The sequence below is a fragment of the Micromys minutus genome, assembly GCF_963924665.1.
Source record: "Micromys minutus genome assembly, chromosome: 7".
NCBI lineage: Eukaryota > Metazoa > Chordata > Mammalia > Rodentia > Muridae > Micromys > Micromys minutus.
The window spans coordinates 55,897,319-55,917,158 of NC_137976.1; the positions used below are offsets into that span (position 1 = coordinate 55,897,319).

Sequence of the window (19,840 nt, forward strand, 5' to 3'; positions counted from 1 at the left end):
GAACTGGTGTGCTTCAATGAAATCTAGGGGCTTGCACACTGTTTTCTAGTTCTCTCATTAGACCTGTTTTCCATCCCTTTTCTATCTGATTATAAGTTTCAGAAGTTGAAGTTGGTTTTACCCCCTCTCAGCATTACTTAGTTGTCTGATTATTTGTGAAGGGCTCAGGTCTCTTGGGCTCTGCTCCATCCCCCTTTCCTGGCCAATTCTTGTTGTCCTTGGAGGAAAGAGAAGGAGAATATGAGATAATTATATTATAATCTCAAAAAGAAATAATTTTAAGAACTGATTTTATTTGATCTCATTGGTAGACATGTTAACTACTTAACTGTGTTAGCCCCCCTTTTAGGGAAGTCCTAGAACCACCTTTATCTAGGAGGCAAGTTTTTCTTATTATGGAGAGAATGCATTTCTTAGTGTTTTTTTTTTTTTTTTTTTTTTTTTTTTTTTTTTTTTTTTTTTTTTTTTAGCATGACTAGTCTGTAAATTTGGGGGTTTCCACCTTGGATAGTAGAAACATGAAAAAGTTCTGGTCTCATTTAACATGCCCTTGTTTTTGTCTGTTCTTTCTTGCTTTATTCTTCAAGAAGGAATTATTATTTTGTGTGATGTTGTTTGCTTGTCTTTTGTCTGGTTTGTTCTTTAAGTCATATATTGTTTCTTTTTTGTTTTTGTTTTCCCTTTCCCACCTCCAATCCGCTCCACTTACATCTGCTTTCCAGCAGATCCCCGAAATACTCCAGCATATGTCCTTTCTACATTGCTTTTTGGCCTTGTGAATTCTATTTATTGTTAGACTCCCCTCATTTATTCTGCCTTTCCAATACAGGGAACATGCTAGATTTCATAGCCCTAAGCTGTGGCCTGGATATTCTCTATAGAGTGCTCTGCAACAGTCCTAAGCGTGCATCTTTCCTACAGTGTGCTTCCATCTTTTTATCCTTTTGTGTGTTTGTCTTTTGCTCCCTTTCTGACTCACAGGCTTTCTCTATATAAACCTTTCCCCTTTCAGGAACCACCATTACTCCTCATTTGACATGCACCATTTGAAAGGCACAGTGTGCACAAATGTAGTTATACCAGTGTTGTTTATACTGTTAAAACGCTTTGGTAGAAGGATACATCTGCCCAGGTTCTTCACTATGTCCTGAAATAGTTACCTTATCGTGCAATTTTCTTTTATTTGTGAAAAGCAGATAGTGACTATATATAGAAATATGTCACTTGGTAAGGAGTACATTCATACATTTGTTCTATGATGTTTGATTTTCTTCCCTTCTTACAATTTTCCATCATTTACCCTCTTTTGATTGGTTTATGACTCACAGGTTAACTTTTTAAATGTAAACAGAAAAACATATTGCTGCTATTTCTTAATATCTGTCTTTAAAATCCTATTTTTAATGTAGAAACTATTTTATACATTACATGTTAACCTATTTCTTTATAATCTATTGATTTTAAAATAGTTAGAAGGGCTTTGTATATACCAATATTGCTAACATATTTAAGTATATTAAATTGTTTCATTTTGTGACAAGGTTTCTTTATGTAGTTCTGGCTGCTGGAACTCACTATATGGACCAAACTGTCTTGGAATTCAGAGAGATCCTCCTGCCTTTGCCTCTCAAGTGTTGTAATTAAAAGCATGTAACACTATGGCCAGCTAATATGTTAAATTTTTTATGATTTCATTTGCTGCATTAAGCTTAAAATTTCAATTGTTTGAACCTACTCTGGGGAGAGAAATGTTTGATCAGATAAAAGGAAATGAGGTGTGTCTGGATTCTCAATCCTTGTCTTAACTTTAATGGGAAGGAAACTCCTTTCTTCTAATGTGTTACTATAATTCTTCCAATTGTTAGAATATTACTCACCTATACTGTACAATTAAGTTTGAGTAAAGTAAAATATTTCAACTCTGAAAAATAAGGACAATGAAGAGTCAAAAACTTAGTTGCTAAGTGAATCAGATTCTCTTTCCTTTTTAACATTTGCGCTAACTCAAATGTTAGGATCCTTGACTTTGCCTGTGTTAGACTTGGGAGGCCTGGTGTTGACTGTTACTGCCAACATGAGAGTGGGGCGGCTGTCCTGCAGCTCCAGTTCCTGATCAATGAGGTAAGAAGCCTTGTCTTTTCTTTCTTTTCTATTTTAACCATGCACACACAGAGTAGTTTTGATGACTTAAGACACAAAAGGCACACAGTCACACTCTAGACTCACAGTCACACTCAACAGATTTGCATATTCCTTATCCAAAATGGTTGGGTCAAAAAAGTTTATGGGTCTTTGATTTTTAATTATTGAATATTTGAATATATATTGAGATACCTTGGAGACAGGACCCAAGTCTAAACATTAAATTTATTTATATTGTGTATATATCTTATACACATAATCTGATGGTAACTTTGTACATTTTTTTTCAATGCTCTTACATTTTGAATGTAACCACAATAGATCAGGTATGGAATTTTCTCTTTGTGAAAAAGTTTAACTTTTGGAGTATCTGAGATTTTATATATTTGGATTGTGGCTATTCAACCTGTGCTTGATATAATTTTTTTGATATTATGATTTTAGATGTTTAAAAATACATACATATATATTATTATTGACATTCACATTTTTCATTTCCTACATTACATTTTAAATTTAAGCTTAAATTTAAAACTTAATATAGAAATATTACATTTAACATAGAAAATATTAAACTTAAGAAGAGGAAAATATTTTATCTATCAGCAGATCCTTTTGTTGTGACTCTTTAATAATTTTAAAATTTATTTTCTAAACCATTAAGCTTTCTTTTTACCCACTCTCTTCCCACCAATTTAAATACTTTGCTTGTATTGTCATTGAAAGTATCTTTTTATTTACCGGTAGGCTTTTATCTGTATAATCCATATATTGTTTATCTGTATAAGTGCATGTATCTTTTATATTTATACACACTTATTGGAGTATGTATATATTTTATTTATGTGTTCGTAGGTATTATAAAAATTACCTTCCTAAGTTTTTAGAAACAGAGTATGCATTTCTGAAGATAAGAAAGTTTGGAGTTATTAGTTGAAGGCAACTTGCAGTTGTGTGCAACTCTCTTATCTTAAAGGAGCCAGCCAGCACAGCCAGTAGCCATGCGGGCAGAGCCTAACCTTATTTGGATCAAACTTTTTTCCTGACTGACAAATCAAATGTGTTTCTTACTGTGGGCAACCTTGGTACGGAGCATCACAGACATGGAAGGAAAACAATAGAAAGCATCAGTGTGATGCCCAGCCATTCCGACCTAGGTGCCCACTCCTTTCGGGTATTGGGGCGCTGTGCAGTCCCTCACTAAGGGGTTTCAGCCCTTTGACTATTGTAGATAGAGTCTAATACGCATGATTTGCTTCTGTGAGGTTTGCTCTTAGTTTGTTTTTCAGTATTATTTTTGAGGTTCTAAGTTCGCTTTTTGTGTTATATGAGGTTATGTAACTAAGCTAATAAAGAAAAGCTTCAATCTCTTCATTTGGTTTACACTTTTTTTTATAACCTAGTCTCTCTGATGCACCCCAAATAATTTCTGGATTTTTCTTCCTTACTTATTTACAGGTTTACTTTTTGTTTTTTTTTTTTTAACATCTCTTTGGCGGTACTTTGATCATAGGCACTCTGCCTATGAGCTTACGTTTATTCATAAGTTTAGTGGTCCACTGATGTTGTTAACATTGTAGTCTTATCATAGACTTAATAATAAAGAGTCCCTTTGTAGACCACTCAGATGTCATACAGAAATAGTATTCAGTTTATGTGGTTATATCTTAATTCTGTTGTACTTGGTGTGATTTTTGTGTTGCAGAAAAGTATCTATTGTAGATTATGTTTAACCAATTTCCTAATAATAACTATCTTTCTTTTTTTGCCCTTTCCCAAGTGAATGTCACCCTCTCTCAGAGAGAGATCATTATTCCGTACTGAATTCAAAAGTTGTAGTTCATTAAATGCTTTCAAGAAATATCAATAATTCTAGTTTATATGCAGAAAGCATTTATAAATAACTCATCCAAGCAAGTATAAAAATCCTCAAAGCCTATATAAGGTAAATCTTATGGTGTAAAACTAGTTCTGAGTTTATGTTAAAGTAGATATTAATATCTACCTTTTGACTTGAGTATATATATATTTAAAATTATATAAATTCTAATGAAAATATTCTAATTATGATTTATTATTATAAAGATACTATTCTGTGAGACCCAAATAGTAAATATTTGATACAAAGAGAAATATCATGGGGTCCTGTGCTGGATGGTTTTATGTCAATTTGACACAGGAGAGTTATCTGAAAGGAGGGAATCTCCTTGAGAAAATGCCTCCATAAAATACAGATATAAGGCATTTTAAAAATAAGTGATTGATGGGGAAGGCTCAGGTCACTGTGGGTGGGGTCATCCCTGGGCTGGTGGTCCTGGGTTCTATGAGAAAGCAAGCTGACCAAGCCGGGGGAAGCAAACCAACAAGCAGGACCTCTCCATGGCCTTTGCATCAGCTCCTGTTTCTAGGATCCTGCTCTGTCCTGTCCCGACTGACTTCCTTCAGTGCTAAGCAATACCGTGGAAATGTGAGCCAAATATACCCTTTTCTCTCCTGTTTTCTTTGGCAAGACTAGTTTGTGTTAGCATAGTGGGCTGTGGCTGTTACCACGTTTTAGGGAGGATTGTGAAAGGACTTTAGGAACTTTGGGCTAGAAAAGACATTGAGTGTTGAGGGCTCTGTGAGCTGTTCTTTGGGAGCTTGGAAGATATGAATATTGAAAGTGGTACAGAAGATGGAGGCCTGGCTTGTGAAGTTTCACAGGAAAATTAAAGACTCTTTCCAGCTGTTTGCTATTTTGAATTAAGACTGTTGTACCAGTCAGCTGAGGCTGAAGAGTCTGCCATAATTAACAAGAGACCAGTATTACTAAAGTGAAACTTTTTAGGGTCTGGGACAGTTGATGATGGTTAGCTGGAGCTGTGTGATTATGTGGTGATTAAGAAGAGACCAGCTTCACTGAGGTGAAATCTTCTGGAAAATGGTCCTGAGAGCACAGAGAGGCTGTGTTCCAGAGGCAGCCAAACATGTACCTCACACTAGCAGCCTAACTTGGTAGTTTAAGAGTCACCCAGGTGGTACTGGTTTTGAAGTCTTGAAGGGGTCATGGAGAACAGCTGAGGTTTGGCATTGTGAGAGGCCAAGAGAGGCCATTGGTGGGTCTGAAGGGGTCATGCAGAGAAACTGAAGAGAACCTATGAGAAGCTATTGCTGAAAGTTCAGCCTAGTTTCAGTAGAAGACGCTATTTTGGAGATGCTAGTACCACGGGATAACCATCAAGAACAGCAGCAGAAGTGGAGCAGGGCCAGCTAGAGCCTAGAAGACAAGCTATGTGCTGCCGAGGGTGGAGCTGGAGAAGTGACCCAAACCCTTTGGAGGAGTTCAGAGATTGTGAGTGGATCCCAGAAATTGGACAATTGGTGTTTGCTTTTGCTTTGATTGGATTGTGATTATGCCCTGGTTCTTCCCTCTTGAAGTAATAAAGTACTTTATTTTATTTTATTTTATTTTAGTGGAGCTCATAGTTGACAGACCTTGACTTTTAAAAGACTTTGATTTTTTAAAGAGATTGGCTATTTTAATGGGTCTGAAATTTTAATTTTTGAATTTTTAAAGACTATGAAACTTTTAAAGTTTTTTACATTTTAATGTGAAATCTTGGGACAAATAAAAAGGAAGGATTGTGGCTTAATGTGTTTCTGTGTCAATTTGATAATTAATAAGTCGATTGTGTTAACTAGTCTTATGTCAACTTGACACACGATAGAATTATTTGAAAGGAGGGAAACTCAATTGAGAAAATACCTCCATAAATCCAAATGAAAGGCATCTTCTTAATTAATGTTGGAGAAAGGCATGGTCTGTTGTGGGTGGGGCTGTTCTGAGTTCTGTAAGAAAGCAGGCTGAGCAAGCCATGGGAAGCAAGCCTGTAAGCCAAGCTCCATGACCTCTGCCTCACCTCCTGCCTCCAGGATCCTGCTGTGTTTGAGTTCCTGTCCTTTCTTTGATGATGAACGCAGTGCCACAGAAGTGTAAGCCAAATAAACCCCCTCTCTCCACAAGTTTCTTTGGTGTTTCATTATATCGAAAGCAAACCTAACTCAGACAGGGACAGAGTGGTTTTGGTTCAGGAACTATTTCAAAAAGACATTTAGAGTTTTATTTATCCTAATTTCTGGATGAGAACTAAAGTTGGGAATTTTAAAAATGTTTTAGAAGTGTTTTTATAAAGGAGGGTGTGTGTGTGTGTGTGTGTGTGTGTGTGTGTGTGTGTGTGTGAGAGAGAGAGAGAGAGAGAGCGAGAGAGAGCGAGAGAGAGCGAGAGCACAATGTTGTAAACTATGAAACTATGAAAGATTACATGTAACTAGTGTGAAAACTATATAACATTTTAGGTATCTTAAGACCACTGTGCTTCCTCCAGATAACTATTATAGAACACGTAGTACTCTAGGTTAGCTTTAGGTGACAGCTTTCTTATACAACCTGTGACCAAGGGTGGGCACTGCTTATCGTTTTCTGGGTCCTCCTTATCTGTTAGCAATCAAGAAACATGCCACAGGCTTGTCACGGGTGGGGTTGATGGAGGCAGTTCTTCAGGTGAGGCCTTCCTCCCAGATGACTCTAGTTTGTGTCAAGTTGATAATAAAATCTAACCACTGTAGATGGTACATTATTCCTCTCTAGTAGCAAATGGATATTTCCGAACAAGTCATCCTGACTATCAACATGTAGTAAGCCACTTGCCTCCTCAACTCAACTTTCTTAAATTTAAGTACTGTGATCTCCCGCCTTTTTTTTTTTTCTAGGTTATATAAACATACATCTGTCCAAGCAATGTTAAGTCCAAACCGTATTGATTCTGCTCTCCCAGCAGTAAACCACATACCTTGTCTTCTTCTGTCACAGGGCGCTTTGGTCAGTGCGAGTTCAGATGACACCCTCCATTTGTGGAATCTGAGGCAGAAGAGGCCTGCCATCCTCCATTCTCTTAAGTTCAACAGAGAACGGTAAGAGCATTCGTATGGAACAACTGTGGCGTGTGACGATTGGTTCTTGAGCAAGTTTAATAAAGACGTTTCCTTTAAAAATATATTCTGTTGGCAGTTTTTTTTTCATAGAAAATGCATGATTGGGATAGATTTCAGCCATGTATGAAAATGTGAAATACCCAAACCTTTTGTTCTCTGAGCTATCAAACATCCCTTCAGCAACCGTATTTCCTTTTCCCTGGGCTGTGGCAATGAAAACTCAGACCTAAGATTCAAAAGTTAAGTAAAAACGATTTCTGCTCACATTTTTGATTATATCAGATATCTCCTATATTTCAGCCCTGACCCTCTTATCCGAATGTCCTTTAACAGTAGAACACTGAACAAATGCTTTAGAGTCTAAAATAAATCAGTTCTAATTAAACGCTGAATTTTACCATTGCCAAAGATGGTAATTTGATCAAAATTGAGTTCACCTCATTTTAGATAATAATAATAATGATGATGATAGTAGCTGGAGAGTTATTTGAATGCAAGCAGCAGAAGTTACTGTGATAAATTATGTCACAATTCACTACTTCCTAGACCTAGATATATGTACTTCCACTTAAAGAACAGTCACCAGAGATCACATGAATAGTCTGTCATTACTTGGGAAGCAACAGTGTGTGGAAATGTACATCAGAGAAAAACTTGTGCCTAATAAGTAGAGGAACCTGTGAGAAGTAAATTTATATAGACGGAGAAACACCATCCAAACCAAGATAACATGGGAGAAAAGCAGTTTTAACCTAAAGCCCAACATGGTGATTATCTTTTTATTTTGTTGTATGATGATAAGGAATCACTGCTATTTCTGCAGATCTTAATACATGTCTTTATAAACGTGACAAAATAAAATGGTAGCTATATAGAATATGCTCATACTTTTACTGGTTTTAATCTCATGTGCATAATATGTGAGGGTTAACTCACTAGCTTTAAATATTATAAATAAAAGTTGTGAGTATTATATCTCATTACTTAATGAATTACCATCTATATAGCTAGTATTTTTTTTTTTTTAACTAGGGAGAACTAACACTTAAAATTTATTAAGTTAGCCAGGACTTCTTTCTCTAGATTAAACTGATTTTTTTTTCTACTTTGTTTGTAGGATTGATTTTTTTTGCCAGTACTGCAAAAGACCAATGGGCCAGGCAGTACGCAGTGTCTGATGTGCTATCTGATTCTAAATGTAACATAAGTAATATAGTAAAAAATGTAAGGATTTTTAACATGTCGTATCAGTTTAGAGGTGCTAAGCTGTTAGTCCGATAAGAATATCACCTCGTGGGGTTGCTGTGCAGATACCTCTATCTGCTCACACAGTTTCTTTCTGGGAGAGGACATAGGACAGGATTCGGTTGGTAAGACACACAGCAAGCCTGAGGACATGAGTTTGGATCCTTGGCATTTCTGACAAAGCTGGGCACCAGTGGGGGTGAGACAGGCTCCCTGGAGCTCATTGGACAGTCAGCCTAGCCAAACCTGTAACCTCCAGGTCAATGAGAGTGTGTGCATCTTAACAAAACAAAACAACCTACTGGGAACAAGGAAGAAACCTTCAGTAACTTCTGACATCTAAACACACACATCAATGTACACACACATACACACACACACACACACACACAATTTTTTTCTTTTTCAATGCTTGGACTAAATCTGATGGGTCACTTTTGTATTGATAGAAAAAGTGCATTGTTTGGGTTATGGTTTTATCTCCTACTATTCATAGGTTAAAATATTATGGTCCCCTCTTAAGAGGAAGAGATATTGATGATAATTTTATTATTATCTCAGTTGAAGTGGTTTTATTGGTAGCAATATAAGGAACAGCCTGACAGGCTTACTGTAAGTTTATATTCTAGGAACTCTAAAAACATTGTTTTGTTGAAAATTAAACATTTTAATTTTTAAATTTTATGTGTGTGGGTATTTGGCTTGCATAACTTTCTGTACATTATATGCATGCTTGGTGCCCAGGGAGTCTGGGAGAGGGTGTCAGATCCCCTTAGATGTGGAGTTTTATAGACAGTTGTAAGCCACTATATGGGCACTGGAAATCGATCCTAGGTCCTCTGGTACAGTGGTCAGTGCTCTTTAGCACTGAGCCATCACTCCAGCCTCACACTGTTTTAATACTTACTACAACATGTATATAGTATTAGATAGTATATATATTGAAAATGTATATATGCCATCATGTAACTTGAAATATGCTTATATCTACTGACCTTGGGTTTCTTTCTAATACATTTTGGACTGAAACATGAAAAAGTTACTCTTGGCTTTGATGTGAGTAGTGAATGAAATATTCTCATTATAGTCATATTGACAGTTCTTGATATCACTGATTTTAAGTTTTTGTAATGTTAGAGAAAGTGTTTTACATACTTGTAGATGAAATTCAATACATAAAGTGTGATTTCTAGGCTCATTAGAAGCTATTTTGTCAGTTCACGTTTTTTGTCTGTGGTGTTGTGCCTGTCAATTTAGCCAAACTATTTCTAAGGAATATTAACTAAACAAAGGGAAGAAATATTTTGGTAACAACTCTATAATTTAAAAAATATCTAAAAAACTTGATTGCTTTACCAGGACAATTTGAAGTGTTTTATTTTTAAAATTTTTGGAATAATATGTTTACTTGGTTCAATGTTCAAAGTATACAAGGTTAAAATACTAAAGAATGTTTTTCTGTCTCCTACATGGAGTAACACATTTCTAGGCCACATATATTTTTGTGTTCCGTGCCATCTCTCAAAGGTTCCTTCCTCCACTGTATCCTTTTGTCCCCAGTATTTTCCTCTTTTGCTTTGTTCTTTTGTCGTTTACACTGTCCTCTATTAATGTTTCCCCTGGTCACATGGTCCCCTTTTTAGATTCCTGGACTTTACCAATATTTATTTCCACCCAGGTTTACATATTCAACAGTTAGATGCCAGGATTTGGATATAAGAGAAAAAAATATGTGGAAGCTTTGCTTCTCTCTGAGTCCATTCCTAAAGTTAGCATCCTCTCCTGTAAGCAGGGTCCAGCACTCCCTCATTCCCGGTGGCTCTCCAGAACCTCTCCAGGCATGCAGAACCAGACTAGTTCTACTGATGAGTTTAAATTCTTGGAATGAAGCTTTGTGAGGTTTGCTGCTCATCCAGAAATGTAGATGGCTGTTATTGGATTACCCCCTTCTGGTGTAAAAACCAATTTAAAAGATCCCTTTAACACATGCACAGAAATCCCTGTGTGTGTGTGTGTGTGTGTGTGTGTGTGTGTGTGTGTGTGTGTGTGTTTTGCTATTTTCACATATAGTGTTGAAATGTCTGTGATTCTAAGGTAATCACAGTGTTATTATTTTTCTTTTTCTGTGTTTATTTTTGATGTTTTTTTTTTCTTGGGTAGTTTATGCCCCTTGCTTCTATGAGGATGCTCCCCCTTCTACCCACCCACTTCTACCTGAGCACCCTGGCACTCCACTATACTGGGAAAACAATCCTTTAGAGGACCAAGGGCTTCTCCTCCTATTGATGTCAGACAATGCCATCCTCTGCTACATATGCAGCTGGAGCCATGGTCCCTCTATGTGTACTCTTTGATTGGTGGTTTAGTCCCTGGAAGCTCTGGGGGAACTGATTGATTGATAATGTTGTTTTTACTATAGGATTGCAAACCCCTTCAGCTCTTTCAGACTTTTCTCTAACTCCTCCACTAGGGTCCCAGTGTTCAGTTCAATGGTTAGCTGCAAGGAGACATTCATATCAGGCTCCTGTCAGCAAGCACTTCTTGGCATCAGCAATAGTGACTGGTTTGGTGGCTGCATAGGAGATGGATCCACAGGTGGGGCAGTCTCTGGATGGTCTTTCCTTCAGTCTCTGCTCTACTCTTTGTTCCTGTATTTCCTCCCATAAGTATTTTGTTCCTTCTTCTCAGAAGGACTGAGACATCCAGTTTGGTCTTTCTTCTTGAGATTCATGTTGTCTGTGAATTGTATCTTTTGGGCTAATATCCATGCGTGTTCTTTTGTGACTGGGTTACTTCACTCAGGATGATAGTTTCCAGTTCCATCCATTTGCCTACGAATTTCATGAAGTTGTTGTTTTCAATAGATGACTAGTACTCCATTGTGTAAATATTCCACATTTTCTGTATCCATTTCTCTGTTGAAAGACATCTGCATTCCTTCCAGCTTCTGGCCATTATAAATAAGGCTGTTCTGAACACAGTGATGCATGTGTCCTTGTTATATGTTGGAGCATCCTCTGAGTATAAGCCCAGGAGTGGTATAGCTGGGTTCTCGGTAGCACCATATTCCATTTTCTGAGGAATTGCCGTACTGATTTCCAGAGCGGTTGTACCAGCTTGCAATCCCACCAACAATAGAGGAGTGTTCCTCTTTCTCCACATCCTCTTCAGCATCTGCTGTCTGAGTTTTTAATCTTAGCCATTCTGACAGGTGTGAGGTAGAATCTCCAGGTTGTTTTGATTTGCGTTTCCCTGATGACTAAGGATGCTGAATATTTTTTAGGTACATTTTGGCCATTCTATATTTCTCAGTTGAGAATTCTTTGTTTAGCTCTGTACATCATTTTTAATAATTGTTATTTGGTTCTCTAGAGTCTAACTTTTTGAGTTCTTTGTAAATATTAGATATCTGTGCTTTATTGGATGTAGGGTTGGTAAAGATTTTTTCCCCAATCTGTTGGTTGATGTTTTTGTCCTAATGATAGTGTCTTTTGCCTTACAGAAGTATTGCAATTTTATGAAGTCCCATTTGTTGATTCTTGATCTTAGAGCATAAGCTATTGTTGTTCTGTTCAGAAAACTTTGCCTGTGCTTATGTGTTCTGAGCTCTTTCTCACTTTCTCTTCTATTAAATTCAGTGTACCTGGTTTTATGTGGAGGTCCTTGATCCATTTGGACTTGAGCTTTGTACAGGGCCAATAAGAATGGATCAATTTGTATTCTTCTACATGCTGACCACCAGTTGAACCAGCAACATTTGTTGAAAATACTGCCTCTTCCACTGGATGGTTTTAGCTCCTTTGTCAAAGATCAAGTGACCATAGATGTGTGGGTTTATTTTTGGGTCTTCAATTCTATTTCATTGATCTACCTGCCTATCTCTGTACCAATACCATGCAGTTTTTATTACTATTGCTCTGTGATACAGCTTAAGGTCAGGGATGGTGATTACCCCAGAATTTCTTTTATTTTACAGGATAGTTTTTGCTATCCTGTGTTTGTTATTCCAAATGAACTTGCAAATTGCTCTTTTTAACTCTATGAAGAATTGAGTTGGAATTTTGATGGGGATTGCTTTGAATCTGTAGATTGTTTGGCAAGATGGCATTTTTACTATATTAATCCTGCCCATCCATGAGCATGAGACATCTTCTGAGATTTTTTTTTTCAATTTCTTTCTTCAGAGACTTGAAATTGTTGTTATACAGATTATTCACTTGCTTGGTTAGGGTCACACCAGGTATCTTTATATTATTTGTGACTATTATGAAAGGTGTCATTTCTGTAATTTCTTTCTCAGCCTGTTTATCCTTAAGTAAAGGAAGGCTACTGATTTGTTTGAGTTAATTTTATATCCAGCCACTTCGCTGAAGTTGTTTATCAGGTTTAGGAGGTCTCTGGGGGAATGTTGAGGTCAATGAAGTATAGTATCAAATCATATACACAGAGTAATATTTTGACTGTTTCCTTTCCATTTCTGTCCCTTTGACTTCTTTTGTTGTCTAATCTCTATGTCTAGACATTCTGGTTCTATATTGAATAGATAGAAAGAGAGACTTGACACTCTTGTCTTATACCTGATTTCAGTGGGATTGCTTTGAGTTGCTATTTAGTTTGATGTTGGCCACTGGTTTGCTGTATATTGCTTTTACTTTGTTTAGGTATGGCCTTGAATTCCTGATATTTCCAAGGCTTTTATCATGAAGATGTTTTGAATTTTGTCAAATGCTTTCTCAGCATCTAATGAGATGATTATGTGGTTTTTTTTTTTCATTGAGTTTGTTTATATGGTGAATTATGCTGATGGATTTCCATCTAGTGAATCATCACTGCATCACTGAGATGAAGCCTAGCTGATCGTGGTGAATGATTGTTTTGATGTGTTCATGGATTCAGTTTGCAAGAATATTACTGAGTACTTTTACATTGATATTCATAAGGAAAATTTCTCTAAAATTATCTTTTTATTTATATTGTCTTTGTGTGGTTCAGGTATAAGTGTAATTGAAGCTTCAAAGGACAAATTGGGTGGTGCTCCTTCTGTTTCTAGTTTGTGGAATAGTTTGAAGAGTATTGGTATTAGATCTTCTTTGAAGGTCTGAAAACCCATCTGGTCCTGGGCTTTTTTTTTTTTTGTTTGGGAGATTTTTAGTGGCTGCTTCTATTTTCTTAGTGTCTATGAAACTGTTCAGATGGTTTATCTGATTCTGATTTAACTTTGGTACCTGGTATCTCAAAAATTGTCGGTTTTTTTCAGATTTTCCAGTTTTGTTGGGTATAAGTTTTTGCAGTAAAATCTAATGGTTTTTTTGAATTTCCTTGGTTTCTGTTGTTAATGCCCCCCTTTTCATTTCTGATTTTGTTAATTTGGATACTTTTTCTGTGCCCTCTTGTTAGTTTAGCTAAGGGTTTATCTATATTATTGATTTTCTCAGAGAACCAGCTCCTGGTGTCATTGAGTTTTTTTTTTTTGGGGGGGGGGTTTTTTGTATAATTCTTTTTGTCTTTACTTGGTTGATTTCAGCTATGAGTTTGATTATTTTCTGGTGTCTATTTTTCTTAGTGTATTTGCTTCTTTTTGTCCCAGAGCTTTCAGGTGTGTTATCAAGCTACTACTGTATGATCCCTCCAGTTTCTTTATGGAGGCAATCAGAGCTATGATTTTACCTCTTAGCATTCTTTCATTATGTCCCATAATTTGGATATGTTGTACCTTCAATTTCATTAAATTATAAAAAGTTTTTAAGTTTTTCTTCTTTATTGACCAAGTTATCATTGAATAGAGCATTGTTCAGTTTCCATGAGTATGTGGCCTCACTATTGTTTTTGTTATTATTGAACTCCAGATTTTGTCCATGGTGATCTGATAGGATGCATGGGATTATTTAAGTTTTCTTATACATGTTGAGGCTTGTTTTTGTGACTGATTATGTGGTCAGTTTTGGAGTAGGTACCATAAGTTGCTGAGAAGAAGGTATATTCTTTTGTTTTAGAACGAAATGTTCTGAAGCTGTCTGTTAAATCCATTTAGTTCATAACTTCTGTTAGTTTCACTGTCTCCCTGTTTAGTTTTTGTTTCCACAATCTGTTTATTGGTAAGAGCGGGGTATTGAAGTCTCCCACAGTTATTCTGTGTGGCACAATATGTGCTTTGAGCTTTAATAAAGTTTATTTTACAAATGTGGGTGCTCTTGCATTTGGAGCATAGATGTTCAGAATTGAGAGTTCTACTTAGCATGTTTTTCTTTTGATTAGTATGAAGCGTCTTTCCTTTCTTGATAACTTTTGGTTGAAAGTTGAAATTATTTGATATCAGAATGTCTACTTCAGCTTGTTTTTTTAGGACCATTTGCTTGGAAAAAAAAAACTTTTTTTGTTACTGAAACGCATATCTTGTATGCAGCAATATGCTGGGTCCTGTTTATGTATCCAGTCTCTTAGTCTCCATCTTTTTATTGGGTTATTGAGTCCATTTATGTTAACAGATATTAAGGAATAGTTATTGTTGCTTCCTGTTATTTTTCTTGTTAGAAGTGGAAGGTTTGTATACCTATTTTTGGGATTTGCTGAAAGAAGATTACTTCCTTGCTTTTTCTAGGGTGTATTTTTCCTCCTTGTATTGGAGTTTTTCTTCTATTATCCTCTGTAAGACTGCATTTATGTAAATATATTGTGTAAATTTGGTTTTGTCTTAGAATATTTTGCTTTCAACCATCTATGTTAGTTGAGAATTTTGATGGATATAGTAGCCTGGGCTGGCATTTGTGTTTTCTTATGGTATGTATGACAACTGCCTGGGATCTTCTAGCTTTTATAGTCTCTGTTGAGAAGTGTAGTCTAATTCTGATAGGTCTGCCTTTATATGTCACTTGACCTTTTTCCCTTACTGCTTTTTAATATTCTTTCTTTGTCTTTTGGATTAGGTGTTTTGACTGTTATGTGATGGGAGGAGTTTCTTTTCTGGTTCAATCTAATTGGAGTTCTATATGTTTTGTTTTTTTTGTTTTTTTTTTTTTTTTTTTTTTTTTTTTTTTTTTTTTGTATGTTCATGGACATCTCTTTCTTTAGGAGTGTTTTCTTCTACAATTTTGTTGAAGATATTTACTGGCCCTTTGTGTTGGGAATCTTTGTTCTTCTGCACTTATTATTCTTAAGTTTGGTCTTCTCATTGTGTTCTGAATTTCCTGAATATTTTGGGTTAGGAGCCTTTTTCTTTTTCTTTTTTTTTTTTTTTTGAGTATTGTCTATGTTTTCTATGGTATCTTTTGACCCTGAGATTCTCTCTTCAATTTCTTGTATTTTGTTGGTGATACTTTGCATCTATGACTCGATCTCTTTCCTAGATTTTTCTATCCCCAGGATTGTCTTTCTTTGTTTTTTTCTTTTTAGTTTCTATTTCCATTTTTAGATCCTGAATGGTTTTGTTCAATACCTTCACATGTTTGGTTGTGTTTTTCTGTAATTCTTCAAGGGATTTTTGTGTTTCCTCTTTAAGGGCTTCTACTTGTTTACCTGTGTTCTTCTGCATTTCTTTAAGGGAGTTATTTATGTCTTTTATAAAGTCTTCTACAATCACCATGAGCTGTGATTTTTATATTCAAATCTTGCTTTTCCAGTGTGTTGAAGTATCCAGGGCTTGCTATGATAGGAGAACTGGGTCCTGATGATGCCAATTGCCTGGGTTTCTGTTGTTTAGGTTCTTGCACTTGTCTCTTGCCATCTGGTTACCTCTGGTTTTAATTGGTCTTGCTGTCTGTGACTGAAGCTTGTCCCTCCTGTGGGCCTGTGAGCCTGTGATCCCAGGAGTGAGTGCACTCCTGGGAGACCAGCTGTCTCTGGGCAAGTTTTGGGCCCAGAGGGCTGTGGGAGCCTTAGCTCTGGGTGCAGATAGAGATGGAAAGAATCCTTTTCCAGGTTGCTCTGCAGTTCCTGTGCCCTGTGCACTCCTGGAGGAACTCTCTTTGGACAGTTATTGGAGCGAATGTGGGGTCTCACCTGTGGGCTTAAGAGTGAATATACTCCTGGGATACCACCTCTTTCTGGGCAGGATTTGGTTAAGGAGGGCTGTGGCACAGCCTTCACTCCAGGGCATATATGGAGACAGCCCACCATTTCTTTTCAGAAAAGGCCAGACCACCCATAAATATCAAACAAGCATGGCATATCAAGTTTCAGTAGGACTAAGTACCCTCTCTCATATTAAGGTTGGACAAGGCAATCCAGTAGAAGGAAATGGGTCCCAAAAGCAGGCAAAGGAATCAGAGACAGCTCCTGCCCTCATTGTTAGGAGTTCCACAAGAAGACCAAGCTACATAACTGTTAAAAGATATGCAGAGAGCCTAGGTCAGGGTCCCTGGTTGTTGGTTCAGTCTCTGTGAGCTCCTCTGAGCCCAGGTTAGTTGATTCTATGGGCTTGTTTGTGGTATTTTGAAATAGACTAAAAAATACCCAACAAAATACTCATAAACCAAATTCAAGAACATGTCAAAAAGGTAATCCACCATGTTCAAGTAGAAATCATCTTAGAGATACAAGAATTGCTCAATATATTGCTCTCTCTCTCTCTCTCTCTCTCTCTCTCTCTCTATATATATATATATATATATATATATATATCTGTCAATATAATCCACCATATAAATAAACCAATTGAAGAAAACCACATGATTATCTCATTGGATGCTGAAAAAAACCTTTGTTGAATGATTGTTTTTAATGTAAATGTAGGTATTTTAGGATTGTGTTATAAAATTCTTCTGAAGTCTTAAAAGTAAATTTGTGTTGAGTGAGATTTTCCATTCCTCTGGCTGAAATCTGAGGTAAGAAGACGTACTTTGTGTTGCTAGAAGTACTGTGTTTTCTGTAATGGAGTACACAATGCCTTCACCCTCACGTCTCTACTGCTCTTCACACACTCCTGATTCATCCACACATCAAGACAGTCATGATATCTAGGTGAAGTTACAAATTATTGCTTCTATTTCATAGCACAAACATAAATTAATCCTTTACATACTAATTATTATTATGGTATATTTTTGGCAATGTAAATTGATAATGCCTAGTATTATATGAAATATTTTGATCATATGTGTTTCTTGCTTGTTCCAAGAAATAATATATGGAAAATTAGCATAAACTACTATGGTTTCCATAAAAAGTTAAACATTTAGAGAAGTTTCTGTGATAATTTCAGCAAATTTATATGAAACTGCACAGCCAAATAAAAATAAAAAACTTAACATTTAGATTCCACATAGTGGCCTGCATAGCTAATGTGGTCCATGCCTCATCCTAGAAATAAGACTATGTTGTTGTAGCATAGCTTTGCTTTTTAATGTGTGTTTTGTCTGTGGCTATTTTTGTACTACTGTGTAAAAGTTGAGAAGCCATAAGACAAACTTTGTGGAATTTAAAGCTAGAAGTATTTGCTATATTTTAGCACTATACAGAACAAGTTTACTGTCTCTAACTTAGGTTATTGGTAAGTTAACTAATAGTTGCAGAATTTAATTTAGTTTGTGTTACGTTAGATGATTCCGCAAATAATGAGAAGTGGTTGAATCTCTTATAGAACAATGACAATGATTTAGTTCTATTTTAAATTTTTAAATTTTTTTTGCTTATGAGTTATGACAACACTTTTAAAAATTATTTTATTTACACCCCTGATGTCGTCCCTTCCCAGTCACCTATCCAAAGTTCTTCACCCTATCTTCCCTCCTTTTGGCCTCTGAGATGTTCCACCCCTTCCTTACCTTACCACAACTTAGCCATTCTGACAAGTGTGAGGTGGAATCTCAGGGTTGTTTTGATTTGCATTTCCCTGATGACTAGGGATGTTGAACAATTTTTTAGGTGCTTCTCAGCCATTCAATATTCCTCAGTTGAGAATTCCTTGTTTAGCTCTGTACCCCATTTTTAAATAGGATTATTTGATTCTCTAGAGTCTAACTTTTTGAGTTCTTTGTATATATTGGATTTTAGCCCTCTATCAGATGTAGAATTGGTAAAGATCTTTTCCAAATCTGTTGGTTGCTGTTTGGTCCTTTTTAGAGTGTCCTTGGCCTTACAGAAGCTTTGCAATTTCATGAGGTCCCATTTGTCAATTCTTGATCTTAGAGCATAAGCCATTAGTACTCTATTCAGGGAAATTTTCCCTGTGCCTATGTGTTCTAAGCTCTTCCCCACTTTCTGTTCTGTTAGTTTCAGTGTACCTGGTTTTATGTGGAGGTCTTTGATCCACTTGGAGTTGAGCTTTGTACAAGGAGATAAGGATTGATTTGCATTCTTCTACATGCTGACTGCCAGTTGAACCAGCACCATTTGTTGAAGAAGCTGTCCTTTTTCATTTAATGTCTTTAGCTCCTTTGTCAAAAACCAAATGACCATAGGTGTGTGAGTTCAATTCTGGGTCTTCAATTGTATTCCTTTGGTCTACCTGCCTGTCTCTGTACCAATACCATGCAGTTTTTATCATGACTGATCTGTTATACAGCTTGAGGTCTCAGGGATGGTGATTCCCCCAGAAGTTTTATTGTTGAGAATGGTTTTCCCTAATTTCTTTCTTATCCTATTTATCATATTTATTAAGGACGACCACTGATTTGAGTTAATTTTATATCCAGACACCTTGCTAAAGTTCTTTTCTAGCTATATGAGTTCTCTGGTCTGTAGGAATTTTGGGCTTATGCGTACTGTTATATCATCTGTAAATATGATATCTTGACTTCTTCCTTTCCAGTTTGTATCCCCTTGATCTCCTTTTGTTTTCTAGTTGCTTTATTTATAACATCAAGTACTATTTTGAAAAATTATGGAGAGAGTTGGCAGCCTATGACAATGCTTTTTAAACAGAAGTCTGTGGGCATGGTCTTGGTTGTGATTTTTCCACATTAACTTGTACTTGAAATGCTTTTATTTTTCTATTAAATTAGCACTATCATTCTAAAGGATTTGGACAATATCTAAAAATGTTTGCTGTACAAGTTCGATTCACAAAGTTGGATCTGTATTGATAATTATATTAGTATTAAATAGTTTTATTTTGTTATAAAAGTTATATCAGAATTGTGCTATTTGTGCATTAGCCATTTTGTAACACACAATTACCACAGAGAGCAAAGGAATTAGGATTGACTTGGGTTCATGGTTTCAGATGTTTCATCCCAGGACCACCTGACCATTTGCAGTATGGAGAGGCATCAGGGCATAACTATGTAGAAGGGCAAAACAATCCATCTCTTAGAAACCAGGGAACAGAGAGTACGTGCCTGAGAAAACAGGCTTTTCCTCTTTTCCCCTTTATATTATTCAGACCCCCATGTATAGGACAGCTTAAGTAACATTCAGGGCAGGTAATTCCTCTGTAGTTATATTAGGGCCAGAGGTATAGCTCAGCAGTAGAGCACTTACCTAAAATATTTTTATTGCTCACCACTATTCAAAAAAAATTTAACAATCACAAAGTCATGAAAATTTC

The 19,840-nt window shown here is 36.3% G+C and overlaps 1 protein-coding gene across 4 annotated transcripts in view; it reads left to right on the forward strand.

Annotated features, from left to right (window-relative positions):
* Positions 1–19,840, forward strand: part of STXBP5L (syntaxin binding protein 5L) — a gene marked incomplete at both ends in the record, with an annotated part of 275,448 nt that overhangs the window by 69,172 nt on the left and 186,436 nt on the right. For all 4 annotated transcript variants that reach the window (XM_080918648.1, XM_080918650.1, XM_080918649.1 and 1 more), the window contains 2 exons: positions 2,040–2,121; positions 6,992–7,092. In XM_080918648.1, coding sequence (XP_080774774.1) covers positions 2,040–2,121; positions 6,992–7,092 — 183 coding nt within the window. The remainder of the gene's footprint in view (positions 1–2,039; positions 2,122–6,991; positions 7,093–19,840) is intronic.